Below are 17327 nucleotides of genomic sequence, written 5' to 3' on the forward strand. Positions count from 1 at the left end.
AGGAAAGAAGCTTCTCTGGATTCACGTAGCTGCGGGGGCTGGTGAACCCAAGATTGGAGGGCCGGAGAGCAGTGCTGTTGCAGGCTGTGAAGATCGACAAATCTCAAGATAGGCAGGCAAGACCGCCTGTAAGCTGCTAGCCCAAGTCCCAAGAACCAGAGGTCAGATGAACAGGAGCCAGCTGCAGGATCTGGAACAAGCAAAAGCCTTGGCAAAGACAGCAGGAAGGCCTAGGCGGCAGAGGGCAGAGAGATGAAGGCTGAGGGGGCAGTGAGCTGCCACAGGCCCTGCCGCCACCGGTACCACTCAGCAGATCCCATCATGGGGGTGATCACGTGTCAAGTCTCAGCCGGGAAGTGATCACAACATTATACAACTGCCAAAACACTGAGAATCATGGCCCAGCCAAGTTGACAAACAATCTTAACCATCACACTGAGACTTTAAAAATGTGAGCCTTCCAGAATCTTCTGTCTCACTCCAAGTCATGGCCAAAGGCCAACAATGTCCTGTAAGGCCAGTAGTGCCATGTGCCCCCTCACCTCCCCAGCTTCTTCTTCTACCTTCCCTTTCACTTACTGCTCCAGCTCCACCAGCTTCCTGTTTATCAAACAGGCCAGGCATGCTGCCACCACATGATATTTGCACATCCTGGAACATTCTTACCCCCAGACATCTTTGTGGCTTACCCTCTCACCTCTTCCAGTCTTTGCTTCAATGTCATCTTTTCAATGAAGCCTTCTCTGGATGCCCTATTTAAAAATTGCAGTCCACCTCTGGCCCTTGCCGCAGACCCTATCCTCCTTGCCTGCTTTTTCCCGTAGTTTGTACCACCAACTGACACACTCTGTATTTTATTTATTTACTTGCTTGTTGTCTATCTACCATCCCCAAAAACGTAAGCTCTATTAAGGCTGGAACTTTTGTCTATTTTCTCTGCTGTATCGCCAGTGCTAGAAGTGCTCTGTGCTCAGTAAATATTTGTTGAGTGAATCAATGATACTGAGTTTCTTCTAGATTATGAAGAATTAAATAAATGGTAGTATTTTACAGAAAGAACTAATAATGAGTTTAATGAGTTCATGTGAGTTGGCAGAAATATGGCTCATAAGTGTTAAGGCATCTGTAAGTTTATAATTGGAATGGTTCACCAGTGAGGGCTTTGAACTTTGATCACATCCTTGGCAAGAGACCGAGAGTCATGACAGCTGGCTCCTAGGGAATCAGAGCCTGTCGGTTGCTACAGGTTAACGGAATATTGGACCCATCAAGGAGTGTGTAAAACCAAGCCAAAGACATCTCATCCTGAGGTGCAGGGATGGTGTTCCTGTGCCTTGGAGGTTGCCCTAGGTGGTTTTGGTCACCACATCTCACTCGAGAAAGATTAAACAAAGCTAGGAAAAGTCCAGAGAAGAGCAACTAAAATGCAAACAGGATGGAAAGCAATGATAGACGTGAACTCTTTGTTCTTTTTTTCCTGACTTTTTATTTTGAACTATTACAAACCCTGAGAAAAGCTGCAAGTACAGCAAACATCCATATACCCTTCACCTAGATCCACCAATTGTTAATATTTTGCTCCATTTGCTTTTTCTCTCTCTCTATATTTATATGTTTATAATTATGTTTCTGTTGTTGTTAGTTGCTATTGAGTTGATTCTGACTCATGGCAACCCATGTACTATATCCAATATAATTATTTCTGTGTGCAGATCTGTGTATATATACACATTGATATGTCTTTGTGCTTCTAGGCCTTTTCAATGGATAGAGCTAGCAAGTATATATTTTTAAAATCATCATAAGTTAATACTAATAACTCCATTCCAGTTCTACACCTCAGGGTTCTTCCCTGTCTTCCTGCATTCCATACTAATATCTCCTTTCTCCCACAATGAGAATTTTGGTTCCCAGAAACATCCATATATTTGCTCATTTGGTTGGAATTACTATACCAACATCACTACCAACAACAACTAAGTACTGCTAAGTAGATGTCATGATTTCTTTGCAGCTCTTTTTGTCCTTAAAATACATATTTAGATATATACACGTGTGTGTATATATAGTGTATATATAGCTGTGTGTGTGTTTATATATACATGTAGGTGTATATTAATGTGTGTGTATATAGATGTATGTGTGTATATAAAGGTATATATATATATTTATCCCATGGAGATATACAAAGTACTGTGTTCGGAAGTCACTTCTATTATTTTTTCTGTGTGGTTATTCTATTAACTGGTATATATTTAGGTTCATTTGTTTGTGTTTGTATTAAATTTTAGTTTTTCCATCTTTGGTGATTTTTTAATAGGTAAAACATGAGTATGGTTTAAAAGTCAAAACTAGCTAATAAGGTGTTTTTGGCAAAGCCTTACTCCCTTCCGCCCCTTTTCCCCTTCCTTTGTGGGTAACCAACGCATTATTATTCTTTCCTTCTTATGTAAAGTTGCCGTGCTATGTATATTATTTTGCATTTTTCTTGCTTTTTTTTTTTTCACTTAACACTGTATTGTGTAAATCACTTCATATCAGTTTATAGATAGCTTCCTCTTTTTTTTTTTATAGCTGGCATGCTACTCCATTGTGTATATGTATCACTGTTTATTCAGCCATTCTTCTATGGATGGATATTCAGGTTGTCTCCAATATTTTGCTATTCCAAATAATTTCTCAACTAATAACCTTATGCTTATGTTTCTCATATGGTTGAATATTGTATTTTTAGGATAGGTTGCTGTGAGTGGACCTAGGGTTAGTACATGTTGTCGAATTTCCCTACTTCCCAACTCCAAACCAAACTCACTGCCGTTGAGTCAATTCCGACTCACAGTGACACTATAGGACGGAGTAGAACTGTCCCATAGGATTTCCAAGGCTGAAAATCTTTACAGAGGCAGACTGCCGCATCTTCCTCCCACGGAGCGGCTGGTGGATTCAAATCACCCACCTTTTGGTTAGCAGCCAAGTGCTTTTAACCACTGCACCACCAGAGCTCCTCATTCCCCCACGTAGGGTTGCACTATTTTGCACTCTCACCGGCAATGTATGAAAGTACCTGTTTCTTCACAGTGTCACCAACAGTGTTGGTGGAGCTTCTGAATTTTCACCAGTATAATAAGTAAGAAATGGCATCTCAATAATTTCAATTTGCCTTTCTCTTATTTTGAGTGTAATTCAGCACATTTTCATAGGTTTAAGGACTGTTTGTCTATCTTTTGCCCGTTTCTCAAGACAGCTTTTACTCATTTTCCTTGATTTTTAAGAGTTATTTATAATTAGAGATACCAGCCCTTTATTTGTGATATGCATTGCAAATATTTTTTTCTCAGTCTGTCTTTTCATTTCAACTTTGTGCCTTTTCCCCTTTGGCTATGCAGAAGATTTTTTTTTTTTTATTATTGTACTTTAGATGGAGGTTTACAGAACAAATAGTTTCTTATTAAACAGTACATGTATTGTTTTATGACAATGGTTTACAACCCCACGACATGTCATCACTGTCCCTTCTCAACCTTGAGTTCCCTATTACCGGCTTTCCTGTCCCCTCCTGCCTTCTAGTCCTTGTCCCTGGACTGTTGTGCCCCATTAGTCTCGTTTTGTTTTATGGGGCTGTCTCATCTTTGGCTGAACGGTGAACCTCAGGAGTGACTTCATTACTGAGCTAACAGGGTGTCCAGGGACCATACTCTTGAGCTTTCTCCAGTCTGTCAGGCCAGTAAGTCTGGTCTTTTTCTGTGAGTTAGAATTTTGTTCTCCATTTTTCTCCAGCTCTGTCCGGGACCCTCTGTTGTGATCCCTGTCTGAGCAGTCAGCGGTGGTAGCCGGGCACCATCTAGTTGTACTGGACTCAGTCTGGTGGAGGCCGTGGTAGTTGTGGTCCATTAGTCCTGTGGACTAATCTTTCCCTTGCATCTTGTTCTCTCCATTCTCCTTTTCTCCCGAAGGAGTGAGACCAGTGGAGTATCTTAGATGGCTGCTCCCAGGCTATGTAGCAGTATTTTTGTTGTTGTCTTGTTTTTGCTAACATCTGTTTTTAGCTAGTCAAATTTATGAATACTTTGTTGTTGTTGTTACATATGGATTTTTAGTAATAGAAAAGCTTTTCTCAATCAGGTTATAAAGAAATAATCCATATTTTCTTCCAGTACTTGTATGCATTTTTTTACATTTAGCTCTTTTATTCATTTAGAATTTCATTCTGGTATAAGTATTGATGAAATTTTATCTTTTTCCAAATAACAATTCAGTTGTTCTCTCACCAGAACCAAAACCCATTGCCATCAATTCAATTCCGACTGATAGCAAATGAAGAGGACAGAGTAGATCTGTCCCACAGGGTTTCCAAGGAGAGGCTGGTGGACTCAGACTGCTGACCACTATGCCACCAGGGCTCCTTTTCTGTCACTAGTGATTTAAAATGCTTCCTTGATAATTTTCCAAACTTCCATATGTTCCGAGCTCTATTTCTAGGCTTTTTATTCTGTACCACTCTGTTTGAGACTTTATAATATATTTGACTACCTGCTAGGGCTTCCCTCCCACACCGCCGGCCAGACTTCTCATAGCTATTGTTACATGTTTATTTTTTCTATCAAAAATGGCTGTTGAATGACTATTCAGCATCTATACAGATAATCATATAATTTCCCACAAATATCTAAAAATTTGTGAATTATATTAATGGATTTCCTAGTCTGAGTCATTTATGAATTCCTGGAATTAATAGCAGTTGATTCTGATATATTATTTTGGTAATGTAGTTTTGGACTCTGTTGATAATTATTAGGGAATTTTTTTGTATCCATATTCATAAATGAGATTGGTCTCACAATTTATTTGTGGTATCTCTACCAGGTTTAGTTATAACCAATGGTATCTTTGCTTTATAAACATTTTTGCTGTGGAATAATTTATTTAACATTGGATGCTTGAAGGTTTGGTAGAATTCTCCTGTGGAACCATCTGTGCTCAGTATATTTTGATAGTGCAAGTTCTTTGTTATCTTTCTCATCCTTCGGTCTCTAATGGTGTCAATTTTTGTAAATCGTGTTTTTCAAGGTAATTACCTGTTTCATCTAGGTGTTTATATTTATTTGCACAGAGTTATGCAAAGGAATCTTTAACAATTAGGGAGAGCAGATATAAAGGCACCATTGTGGGAAAGAATAAAGTAGCTTCTTGTTTACACTCTACTGGGTCCAGTCCATCCTCTAACATATAACCATATGTTATAGAAGTGTGGGCATGAGTCTAGCTCTTAGACGTTGGTCTAAAACCTGATAACAGTGTGAAGCCACTCCAGTCTTTCTCCTAAAGGAATGTGCTACCAGGGTAGCTCTTTTCAACCACTTTTCTCTGAGAAACAGGAAGGGGGAACTTTACATGGACATAGGTAAATCTGATACCAGGGAAGCCTACCACACTAGAAGCCAGGGTCTCTTCTCAAAAGGTTTTCTCTGCTGTTCGGCTAGCTCAGCAGGTCCTCAATCATCAATGGCAAAAGCATGTTGTGGCAAAGTAACAAAATATGTTGCAGATTGTAAAATGCTGCAGAGCATGACTTTAATAGCTCATTCTTCAGCGTACTGTCCAGGTAACAGTGTGATCTAGTATCTCTCATGCTTAAAAAAAGCGCTCCCTTAATCCACATGTTCCTCAATCTGTTGCCGTTCACATTCAAACTCCTTTAAGACTTATTTCTACCTTCTCACCTGAGTGGAGCTCCTCAATTCCAGTGGCCTTAAGAGCATCTGTATTCCAAATATGTGTTGTATAGTCCTCTCTTCTGTGCTCCATAATCATTGTATACAATTTCTATGTGATAGCTCCACTTGGATGTTATTTCAAGCAACTCAATCTTAAAATCTAGGGAGCACTGGTGGCGCAACAGATAAATACTACTAACCAAAAGGTTGGCGGTTCAAACCCACCCAGTAGCTCTGTAGGAGAAGGGACCAGGCGATCTGCTCCCATAATGATTACAGCCTAGAACCAGAAGAACTAGATGGTGCCTGGCTACTAGCAATAACCACCCTGACAGGGAACACAACAGAGAGTCCCTGATGGAGCAGGAGAAAAGTGGGGTGCAGAACTCAAATTCTAGTAAAAAAAAAACAGACTTAATGGTCTGACCGAGACTGGAGGAGCCCCAGAAAGCATAGCCCCCAGACACTCTCTCAACCCAGCACTAAAACCATGCCCGAGGCCAACTCTTCAGACAAAGATTAGACCGGACTATGGGACATAAAATGATACTCGTGAAGAGTGTGCTTCTAAGCTCAAGTAGATACATGAGACTAAATGGGCAGCTCCTGTCCGGAGGTGAGATGAGAAGGCAGAGAGGGTTAGGAGCTGGTTGAATGGATCAGGAAATCAGGGGTGGAAAGGAGGAAGGTGCTGTCACAGTATAGGGAGAGCAGTTAGGGTCACATAACAGTGTATACATAAATTTTTGTATGAGAGACTAACTTGAATTGTAAACTTTCACTTAAAGTACAACAATAAAAATAAAGACTACAGCCTAGAAAACCCTATTGGGCAGTTGTGCTGTGCCACATGGGGCTGCTATGAGTCAAAATCAAGTCAACAGCACCTAACAATAACAACGGCAACCTGAAAATAAGGTCCCTAGGTGGCGCAAACAGTTTGCGCTCGACTGCAAACCTAAAGATTGGTGATTCAAACCCACCCAGTGGTACTGTGGAAGAAAAGGCCTGGCAATCTGCTTCCATTAATATTACAGCCAAGAAAACCCAATGGAGCAGCACTGGGTTTGGACTGATAGGATTTAGTGACAGACTGAATGGTCAATGGCTGAGACCTTCTGTATGTACCATTGCTGCTAGCTGGTGAGTAGAGAGGCAGCAGTACTTTCTTTGTCTCTAGCAAGTCTCTCCCTACAACTCTACCCAGAGGCTCACATGGGGTCGCCATGAGTCGGATTTGACTGGACGGCAACTGACAACAACAACCTTAAAATGACCCAGACTGAATCCTTGACTCCCCTTGACTCTCCTCCATCTCAATGGCCTCCCACGGCACTTAGAATAAAATACAGACTCTGTACCATCGCTAACAAGGCCCATCTCTCCAGCGTTATCTAGGGTCCCTGATGCTGACTAATAGGCCATCTTGGAGACTCTTTGGATAAATCCAAATGCAGGCTTCGATGACAGATGATGATGATGGGATGCACAGGACAGGGTGGATCCCAAAAGGAGACTGATAGGACTTAGTGACAGACTGAATATAGGTCAATGGCTGAGAACCTTCTTCAGTACGCATCATTGCTGCTAGTAGGTAGAGAGGCATAAGTAGCCTTCTTTGTCTCTAGGAAGTCTCTCCCTACAACCCTGTCCAGAGGCTCACTTGCCATCCCTGGCAGGCATGCTATAGGATGCCATAAGCTATCTTTGCCTGAAATAGCATTGGAATCTTACAATCTCTCACCACACTGAGTGGGATCAAGCAAAAAGCCATGAACCTGTGCTTCAAATGGAGGATTACTTCCGATACAGACAGCTGGCTGGCCTCTAAGATGCGTGGCCCTCCTTCTCTGATCTCTCTATTCTTAACTTCCTGTTTGGTCTGTCCAGAGGTCTTCGCCACTCACTCCCTTCCCCTCTTTGCCAGCACCTTGGCCCCTTTCTGGTTCCTGCTCAGGCAGCAGGCTTTCTCCTGCAGCTCCACGTTTGGTCCTTTTCTTGGTCTCTGGGTAAGCTTTGTCCTTGGTTTGATTCTTTTCTCTGAAATATCTGGTGAATATAATCCTGTCTCCTTGGAGGTCTTTGCTACAACACCTTGCTGTTCCTGCGACAACCACTAGGAGGCGATAAGCAATAACAGACGAATCTTCCCAGGTAGAACCTACCTGGCTCCAAGAAGATGACACCCTCCAAGTTCTGTGCAGAATGAAGGAAGTAATCGAAGATCCTCCTGACCATCTGGTCTAGGAATTGGGATAATGGAAGAGCTGGGGAGAGGAATGCGTTTGAGAGGAAGTTACAGAGTCCTGTTTGGAGCGTGTTTAGTTTGGGAAAGAGAGCGGGATGTATCTGAGAGTGGTGAGAAACTGGACTGCAGCCAAAGTGAGAGATAAGGCTAGAAAGAGATATTTGAGGGTATTCGTGCAAAGATAGCAGTTGAAGCCACGAGAGGAGATGGACTTTCTGAGATACACTAGCTAAGGTTGTGTGAATGTCCCCAGTCAGAGGAATTCCTGTTAATTTATCTGCCTGTCCATGCCATTAGCAGCACTATTGCTTCCAGATGGGTTCACATGCTGTAATTGGGCCATGGTGGAGAACTGTATGTCCCCTGCTTATCAGAATCTGCATTCTGAAGTTGGTTTCCATGAATTTGAGAGAGGAGGGAGATTTGGGGAAAGGGACCACAAGTCCCTCTCCTGGGTCTTTGCTTCGTAACGCAGAATCCTTGAAGCAGAGGGGCAAAATCACGCTGAATCAATGCTTTAAAATAAGCAAAATCTCTCCCAAGAGCTTAGATACCTTGATGACAGGAACCATTAACAATGCATACTTTATTCACATTTTATTATCTAGGTTTATAAGATACCAAGGACTCTGCAGATTCAACTAACTCAGTGCCAAAAACATTTATTTTCACTTTTTGTCGTTAGCTGTTATGCATATTTTTCCACCTTCCGAAATTCATCAAATACCTTATAACAATGTTTATAGTCATATCTATGCAGGGCAAATTTAAATGTGTTCTTTTAGTATTAACTGACACTTTTGGGTTTTAAATTTTTTAAATTTATGCTCATTGATATTTCGTGTGCGAAAACATATATAAATCTAGGCTAATTTGGATATTACAGTATACTGATATCTCATTAGATAGTTAATTGTTCATTTTATAGATTGTTCTGGTTTTCAGTTGTTTTGCATTTTTATTTTCGTGACTCTAATACTACTACCCAGTGAAGACAACCTAGAAGGCCTCCCAGAACCGCTAAGCTACCAGGCCAGTATGAACTTCTTCCCATGTTTACTCCACACAGAAATCTTCTTATAGAAGTAACTTGAGCATTTATGGGAACTGTTTTTCTGAAAGCCCTTGGGCTTTTGAGGCATAGAGAGGTGTTCTCCAATTCTCCATTATAGCTAGCTAACAATGTTCTGCTGTTCATATCTTTGCAAACATAAAATCACATTATGGAAAAAGAAATGTAGGTTGCACAGCCCTAGAATACCCAGGAATGGCATTCTTTGCCTAGTAAAACATGTAGGGGGAGATGGCCTAGAGAGTTTGTCCAGCTCTTGTCCAAAATGGGTCAACTTTTCAGGGCTTGTTGTCCCCAACAACCTAAAAAAATAGATAAAATCATCCACCATGAAGGTGATCTCTTAGGAGAGATCTACCAGTGGCAACCTCTCCATTGGCTTCTTTCTAGAGTCCCGGTGAACTGGCCAGAGCCCAGAGCCTGCAAAGCAGGACTGTTATGCCTGCAGTGGTCTGCACTACTGGCATCCAGCCAGGGTGCAGAGCAATGTTTCCAAAGGGGATTTGCTCTGGAGGTGACCTGAGAAAGTGCCTGAGAATCCCAGTTGTAGGACCTTTCCTCTGTTTTATTTGGAGCTAGAGCAAGTAGGAAGAATGAATTCTCATTTTCTTAGTATGAATGGAAATTTACCGTGGTTTTCTTCTCTTAACCTTTAAAGATCTGTGTTGATAAAATGATATACTAATAAAAATCATTTTCCTTCACCCTCAAATTATATCTCTCTGATATTCCTGTGCTTTGAAGAGCATATAAATTTATATAGATGTTTCCCTTTGTATGTGGAAAGATGCCAGGAAATAGAAAAATAGTAATGATGATATACTGTACTTTTACCATAAGAAGGAACAAAAAATTAAATTTTCATGCCCTTTAAATATTGGAGGATTGCTGTCCTTTATATTTGAGGTTTAATAAAATTCAAGCCAATTGGCCTCAATTCAACAAACAAATATTTATTGAGACCTTACTCTCTGGGCAACTTGGGAATACAAAGATGAGTAAGATACAGTCCTTGCCCTTGGAGTTCATTGTCTATTAGGGGAAAACAGATGAGTGGCAAGTAGTTATATAATACAATATGGTAAACTCTAAAATCGGTACATATACAGTGATATAAGAACACAAATCCCTGGGAAGTGAAAATGGTTGCTGTGTTTGCTGCTAACCAAAAGGTTAGAGGTTTGAATCCACCCAGAGAGCCTCGGAAGAAAGGCCTGGAGATCTACTTCCAAAAAATCAGCCATTAAAAACCCTATGGAGCACAGTTCTACTCTGACACACATAGGGTCACCATGAGTTGGAATCAGCTTGACAGCAACTGGTTTAAGAATACAGGTTAAGCAGCAATAAATTCCAACTTAGAGATCAAAGTTAGCTAGTGAAAGAAGCCACATTTGGGTTGTGCCTTAAAGGATGTGCAGGTGGGGAGGAAGTGACTGCAGCCCTATGAGCAGCAAGGACAGAGTGCAAGGAAAGAGGAACGTAATGAACAGTTGGGATCAAGACACAGCTTGGGCATGTGCACAAAGGAGCTGTCCAAGGAGGGCCATGAAGACATAAAAGTCTGTGGTATGTTCAGGCAACCGAGTCCATGGTACCTAGAGAATGGAGTGGGTAGTGGTAGGGGCAAGCAGACTACAGGTGGGGCTGAGGACAAATAGTCTGGCTTTTGAAGGTTTTGGGCATCGTGCTAAAGAGTTTGGAACTGTTCTGAAGGCAGTGGGGGTGATGATGAGGGGATGGATGTTAGAAACGATTTAGAAATAGAACTTGGAAACCAAGAAGAGCTGGGGAGTGACAACAAGCATGAGGCACCAAGGAGGTCTCTGAGGTTTCTAGGTCGGGCAAGTGGATGAAGATATTGATATTGTTAAAGGGGACAGGACAAGGAACAGGTCAGGTGAGGGATAAGACAGGAAACAATGAGTTACGTTTTGGGTTTATTTAAGAAACAGTTCTAGGAGCCATTGGAAATATGGATGTGAAGTTCATTATCAAGTCAAAGGTTTAATGTTACCTAGACTTACTTGGTGGGGCAAACGGTTAGAGCTCGACTTCTGACTGAAAGGTTGGCAGTTCAAGTCCACCCAGGGACACCTTGGAAGAAAGGCCTGGTGATCTACTTCTGAAAAATGAGCCATTGAAAACCCTATGGAGCACAGTTTTATTCCAATGCACATGAAGTCACCAGGACCGCAACTGGTGTTTTTAGACTTGCCTTGTATTGCATGGCTGTCTGTAAGATGTCAGTGGTGGTGACAGCAATTCAGCCACATACTCGTCTTTACTGTATTTAATGCTAGAATGAGACCATGGAGTAATATGAATCATGTACAAATTTATATTTGTGAAAAATGTATATAATAACATGTGGATCCTTGACTTTTGATAACTTCGTTTTGTTGTCCTATCAGCTATTTTCATAGGATTTTTCCACTTAGAGTAATCTGTGTTTTTCTTAGATTTTATCTGACTTTTAAAAACTGGGACAGTGCCATACTTCAAAATTTAGAAACAGGTTTCAGATTCCTTCTGTGTCATTTTACTAGAATGTTTTGTTTTCTTTTCATATGTTCAGTTGTCTATATGTTTGATATACTCATCTTTCAACCTTTTTAAACAAGTATCTTTTTGGGATATTCTAAAGCCTCAACATCTGAACAGAGGTTACTCATAGAATAATTTTAAAAATTATATAAAGTCAAATTTCATTTATTAAAAATCAGCTTTTACCCTACTGCGCCTTATAGTGAAATTTGTTTGAAGGTCATGTGGAATTATTACCCCAAATCTGGCAGAGGTTATAATCATTGTCTAACACCAGGACTGTCATGATCACCGTATCTGAATGTAAGTCCAGCCTGTGAAGCACAGTGGCTGATTCATGTACCTCAGCCACTTCAGGAAAGGTGCAATGGCTTGGATATGCATGCTTGGGTGCAGATGCTGAGTTCCAGATACTCATCAAATAAAAATGCTGAAGACAGAAGCATCTCCTCCATTCTTCAGCTGGATTCCTAAATGAACTCAAAGGCCAGTTGAACAGGATTCTCTCTGTTCCCACAAAAATGTGACTTGTTCTTAAGCAAATAAGCCTGGATAACTTAACAAGAGCTCTTTAGGATTCTTCCAGTTAGTGGGGCAGTTTCCACATAAATTCATTTAATTCACACCTAGGGAGGGAGAGAGAGGAGGGTGTAATTCTCTTTTTCCATATGCTGTAAAGAAAAGTCAGAAGAGGACCTTTCTAGCAGGGCGTAGACAGTAGGGATTTGTAAGGTACGCTTCAGTGAACCTAAAACATTTATCACTGTGATTCATCTCTGTCTTAGGCTGGGTTCTCTAGGGGAGCAAAACCAGTGAAACATATATATATATATATATATATATATATATACAGAGAGAGAGAGACTTATTTCAAAGAAATGGCTCATGCAGTTGTGGAGGCTAGCAAGTGAGGGAATTGAATGCTACCAATATCCTAAATGAGCAAAGAAATGGATCCTCCTGTAGAGCCTACAGAAAGGAGCCCAGTCCTGCTAACTCCTTGATTTTAGCCTGGTGAGACCTGTGTTGGACTTTTGATCTAAAAAGCTGTACGATAACAGGTACACAATACTGGGGAAGTCAGCACAGCTTGACCAAGGCAAAGTCATAAAAGCGTCATAGATACATCCAAACTCCATGAGGGACTGAATTGCTGGGCTGGGGACCATGATTTCAGGGGACATTCAGCTTAATTGGAATAACATAGTTTATAAAGAAAATTTTTTACATCCTCCTTTGGTGAGTAGCAGCATCTGGGGTCTTAAAAGGTTGTGAGCAGCTATCTAAGATAATCCACTGGTCCCACCCCATCTGGAGCAAGGAAGAATGAAGAAAACCAAAGACACAAGGGAAAGATTAGTCCAAAGGACTAATGGACCATAACTACCACAGCCTCTACCAGAATGAGTCTAGCACAACTAGATGGTGCCCGACTACACCACCGACTGCTCTGACAGGGACCACAAGAGAGAGTTCCAGACAGAGCTGGAAAAAAATGTAGAACAAAATTGTAACTCACAGAAAAAGACCAGACTTACTGGTCTGACAGAGATTGGAGAAACCCCAAGAGTATGGCGCCCGGACACCCTTTTAACTCAGTAATGAAGTCACTCCTGAGATTCATCCTTCAGCCAAAGATTAGACAGGCCCATAAGACAAACAATAATACACGTAGCTCAACTATGTATACAAGACTAAGTGGGCACACCAGCCCAGGGGGAAGGACAAGAAGGCAGCAGGGGACAGGAAAGCTGGACAAATGGAAATGGGAAACCTGAGGTCGAGAAGGGGAGAGTGTTGACATGTTGTGGGGTTCGAAACCAATGTCACAAAACAATGTGTGTATAAATTGTTTAATGAGAAACTAATAATTGTTTAATGAGAAACTAATTTGCTCTGTAACCCTTCATCTAAAGCACAATTTAAAAAAATTAAAAAAATAAACTGTAAGATAATAATTTTGTTTTAAGCCCTGAGTTTGTGCTAATTTGTTACTGCAGCAATAGAAAACTAATAAAGTTTGAAAATTTCATTTATTTTTCATTTTTAGAAATTCTATTTGGTTCTTTTTCAAATATGATATTAACGTTTATAATCTCTTCTTTCTTATTCATTTTAATCATCTTTTTTTACTCTTTAATATAATGACAACATGTTTCATAATGTGTATTGGAAAATTACCTAATATCTCTGCAGATCTGGTTCTGCTTTCTGTTGTTTCTGCTGGCTGTTGCTCATGGTGCCTTGTTTCTTTATGATTTTTGTAACTTTTGACTGGTAGCTTGTGTCTATTTGAAATTAACTGTTGGAATTATTTGAGACCTGGGTTGAAGGTATAGTATTCCAGGGAAGATTTGTGTTTGTGCTACCAAATGTCACCTGGAACTTCCTGGGAACATCTTAAAATAAATTCTTGGCTTGGTGTGAGGAGTGAGGTTTCAGATAACACAGGTAATATGAATTAATGTTAATTAATGTCACAAACCTGGTAAACTAAGAATTCTCAGGATAGATTCTTTTTCCTACCCAGTTCCAAACTAGATAGACAGTTTACCTGCCATCCCCTTCTGACAGGTGGGTTGGTTCTAGTTTACCCTTACACTGAGGTTGCAACCCGACTAGGGTCACAGCTTTATGTAGGAATTTCCTTTTAGACTTTCCACCTTGGGTAGGATGGATTACTTCCTGTGTCATTGTGTCCCATGCTCTATCCAAGCAGAAATTCAAGGACATCAGGGCTGAGTTAACACCGCTAGGGTAAAATTTGGCTTGTCTTTCTGGATTACAACTTTCACTCTATATTTTGTTTGACTCCAATGATTCCTTAGTTTCTTGCCAGTTCAGTAATGTATTTAAAAAGATGTTTTCCATATCTTAATCAGCATTTTTAGTTGTTTTCAGGAGGGTTGTTCAGGGTAACAATTCCACCATGCTCTCAAAAATGGAAATGTCTGATTATTCCTTTAGGGTGAAGTCTTAGATATAGAATTGCTAAATTAAAGGTATGCACATCTAAAATTTTGATATATATTCCAAATTACAAAGACTTAGGTTATGTTCAAGGAGATATAATGGAAAAACAAATCACTAATCTCAAGAATTTGTATATTCTTTTTAGATTTCCCTCTAACACCTGTGAAAGGAAGTGTGAATGTGGTTGACATCTGGATGAGAGACAAAATTTACAAAGCAAACAATACCAAAAAAAAAAAAAAAAAACCAAATTATGTGATATTTCTAGGAGGTAAATTAGGAGTTCAGAAAAGAAAAATTTAAATTTGATCATGTCAGCACCCCTTCTTGGGAAGTCTTCAGTGGCTTCTGATTGCCCTTACGATAATGCTCAGAACCCTTAAAGTGGCCCACATGACCCTGCCTAGTCTGGCCCCTGCCTTTATCTCCATCCTCATCTCTTCTTCTAGCTCACTGCTCCAACCTTACTGGCCTTGTCTGTTTCTTAAATGCACTGACATCTTTCTCACCCCCAGCCCTTACCTCTTATCTGAATGTCCTTTCTTGGCCTCCCACTCACCCCAATTTGGCCTGGCCAACCTGCTCATCCTTCAGGTCTCTGTTTACATATGACTTTTTAAGAGAGATTTTCCCTGATCTTCTAGTGTAAATTGCCTCTGACACATATACACACACAGAAAAGCTAGTCTACCCAGCATTTCAGGGACAGAGGCAAAGTCTATGTATGTCAGAACATCTGGTCTACTCGAGAGAGCAAGCACGGGAATGAGAGTGAGAGCTACAGAGAGAGAAACTATATTCTCTTAAAGTGTCGTGTTCTTTTCCTCCATAGCACTTACTCACTCTAGGACCCTGCAACTATGTCCTATTCACCACCATATCCCAACACCTAGCTCAGTGCCTGGTGCATAGTAGACATAGGGGACATTTGTTAAATCTTTATTGAATACATGGATTTAAAAAACGGGCTAGGTAGAGCAGATGGATGTCAGTAGATCACCTTGGAAATCGTAAAGCAAGTGGAAAAATGAGAAAATAAAACAGAAAAGACCAAGCAAATTTTAATAATTTATATTTTGGTGAAGAAAAATGAGTCGTCTTCTTTGATCTAACAGATCATCATATAATGGTAGACTATTATGATTAGACCATAAGAGAGGGAGAATAAAAGATGTGCAGCATGAGGGGTTTAGGTCAGCTATAAGGAAGGACTTCACAATCAGACTTTAAAGCACAGATTTGTATTACCAAGGATGTTTGTGGGGCCTGTTTCCCATAAGATGGAGAGCTTTTCATTTCTGTGATGGTCTTTGACGTGTGTTAAGAGGCAGTAGAATGGATCTCTGGCTTTTTCATTCTTGTAAGTTGACGGTAAAGTTTCCCATTTTTGTGGGGGTGGGGACTGGCTTTGATTTAAGCAAGTCTGTCAGTTAATTTTAGCTTTGGTAATTCTCTCCGAGGGTACTTTTGCCTACTGCTTTCTGAACATTTCACTCTTTTTATCAGGTATCAGAGTAACACTGCTTCTGATGTTCTTGAAACAATTACCAACATTCAACCCAAAGAGAGTGGAGGTGGAATGGGAGAGACTCGGGAAGCCATTGTTTATAGATTATCTGAAGATATGCTGAGCAAACTGCCTCCTGATTATGTTCCTCATGAGGTAAGCTACACCCGTTGTCTCCATGGATCTTTGAATTCCACAAAGCTGAGTACAATACCGGGACACTATGCTCCATCCTTCCCTCATCCCTTCTTCCTTCCCCACTCTTTCTTCTCTTCCTTACCAACTTCCTTTCTCAAATATCTTGCAAGACATGATCTGCACTTTTTCTGACACCTTTCTTCACCCCCTTTCTATTCCACTTTTTCCTTCAATCACCTTTTCTGTACCCTTCTCCCATCTTTGGATTCCCCTGTCTTAGGACCCCAGACGTCTTAACCCTCTAGGCTTGAAACCTCTCCCCACCTCTCGTACCCAAGCCTGCTCTCTCCGTTCTTTAAACCTACCTCTTGTTTTGGTCTTCTGCTCTCCATACTTTTCTTTCTCTCAGCCAGATAGTAGGAAAGCAAGCCAGTTATACCAATCCATTCCCCAGTGTGGATGCAATAATGTTCTACTTCTTGACCCTCTTTGGTGTTTGCTTGTTAACCTAAATCAGCTTTTCTCAGATTTTTGGTCTCAGGGCCCCTTTACAAAATAATTGAAGACTCCAAATAGCTGTTTTTTTTTTAATGTGGTTGATACCTATTGACATTTACTGTATTAGAAATTGAAACTGTGACATTTTAAAAATATGTATTTATTTATTTAAGAATAACAAAAACAAAGCCATTATATGTTAGCAACAATACATTTTGTATTTTAAAAAGTGTATTTTTAAGACAAAAAAAATTCATTGAGAAGAGTGGCCTTGTTTTACATTTTGCAAATCTTTCTAAGGTCCGGCTTCATAGAAGACAGCTGAATTCTCATGTCTGCTTCTGCATTCAGTCTGTTGTGTTGTTACATGTCATATAGCCTCTAGAAAAGTCAACTGTACACTCGTGAGGGAATAAGAGTGGAAAAGCCGAATAACCTCTTAGTATTACTATGAAAAAAATTGTAACTTTGTGGACTCCCTGAAAGGGTCTTAGGTACCCCCAGGGATTCCAGGCCACGCTTTGAGAACTGCTGATCTAAACAAATCTTTAATTGTGGTAAAATTTCTGGGCGTTTTCAAAGTTCTGTCCAAAAGTCCTCAAACTTGGCCTTCTCTCCATGTGTCCTCTG

General features: G+C 40.4%; 1 protein-coding gene across 1 annotated transcript in view; it reads left to right on the forward strand.

The window, feature by feature from the left end:
- Positions 1-17327, forward strand: part of DNAH8 (dynein axonemal heavy chain 8) — a 383298-nt gene that overhangs the window by 323917 nt on the left and 42054 nt on the right. The window contains 2 exon segments of the mRNA XM_023734112.1: positions 16061-16217; positions 16609-16615. Of these exon segments, the coding sequence (XP_023589880.1) occupies positions 16061-16217; positions 16609-16615 (164 nt within the window).

Source organism: Trichechus manatus, unplaced genomic scaffold, assembly GCF_000243295.1.
Source record: "Trichechus manatus latirostris isolate Lorelei unplaced genomic scaffold, TriManLat1.0 scaffold00065, whole genome shotgun sequence".
NCBI lineage: Eukaryota > Metazoa > Chordata > Mammalia > Sirenia > Trichechidae > Trichechus > Trichechus manatus.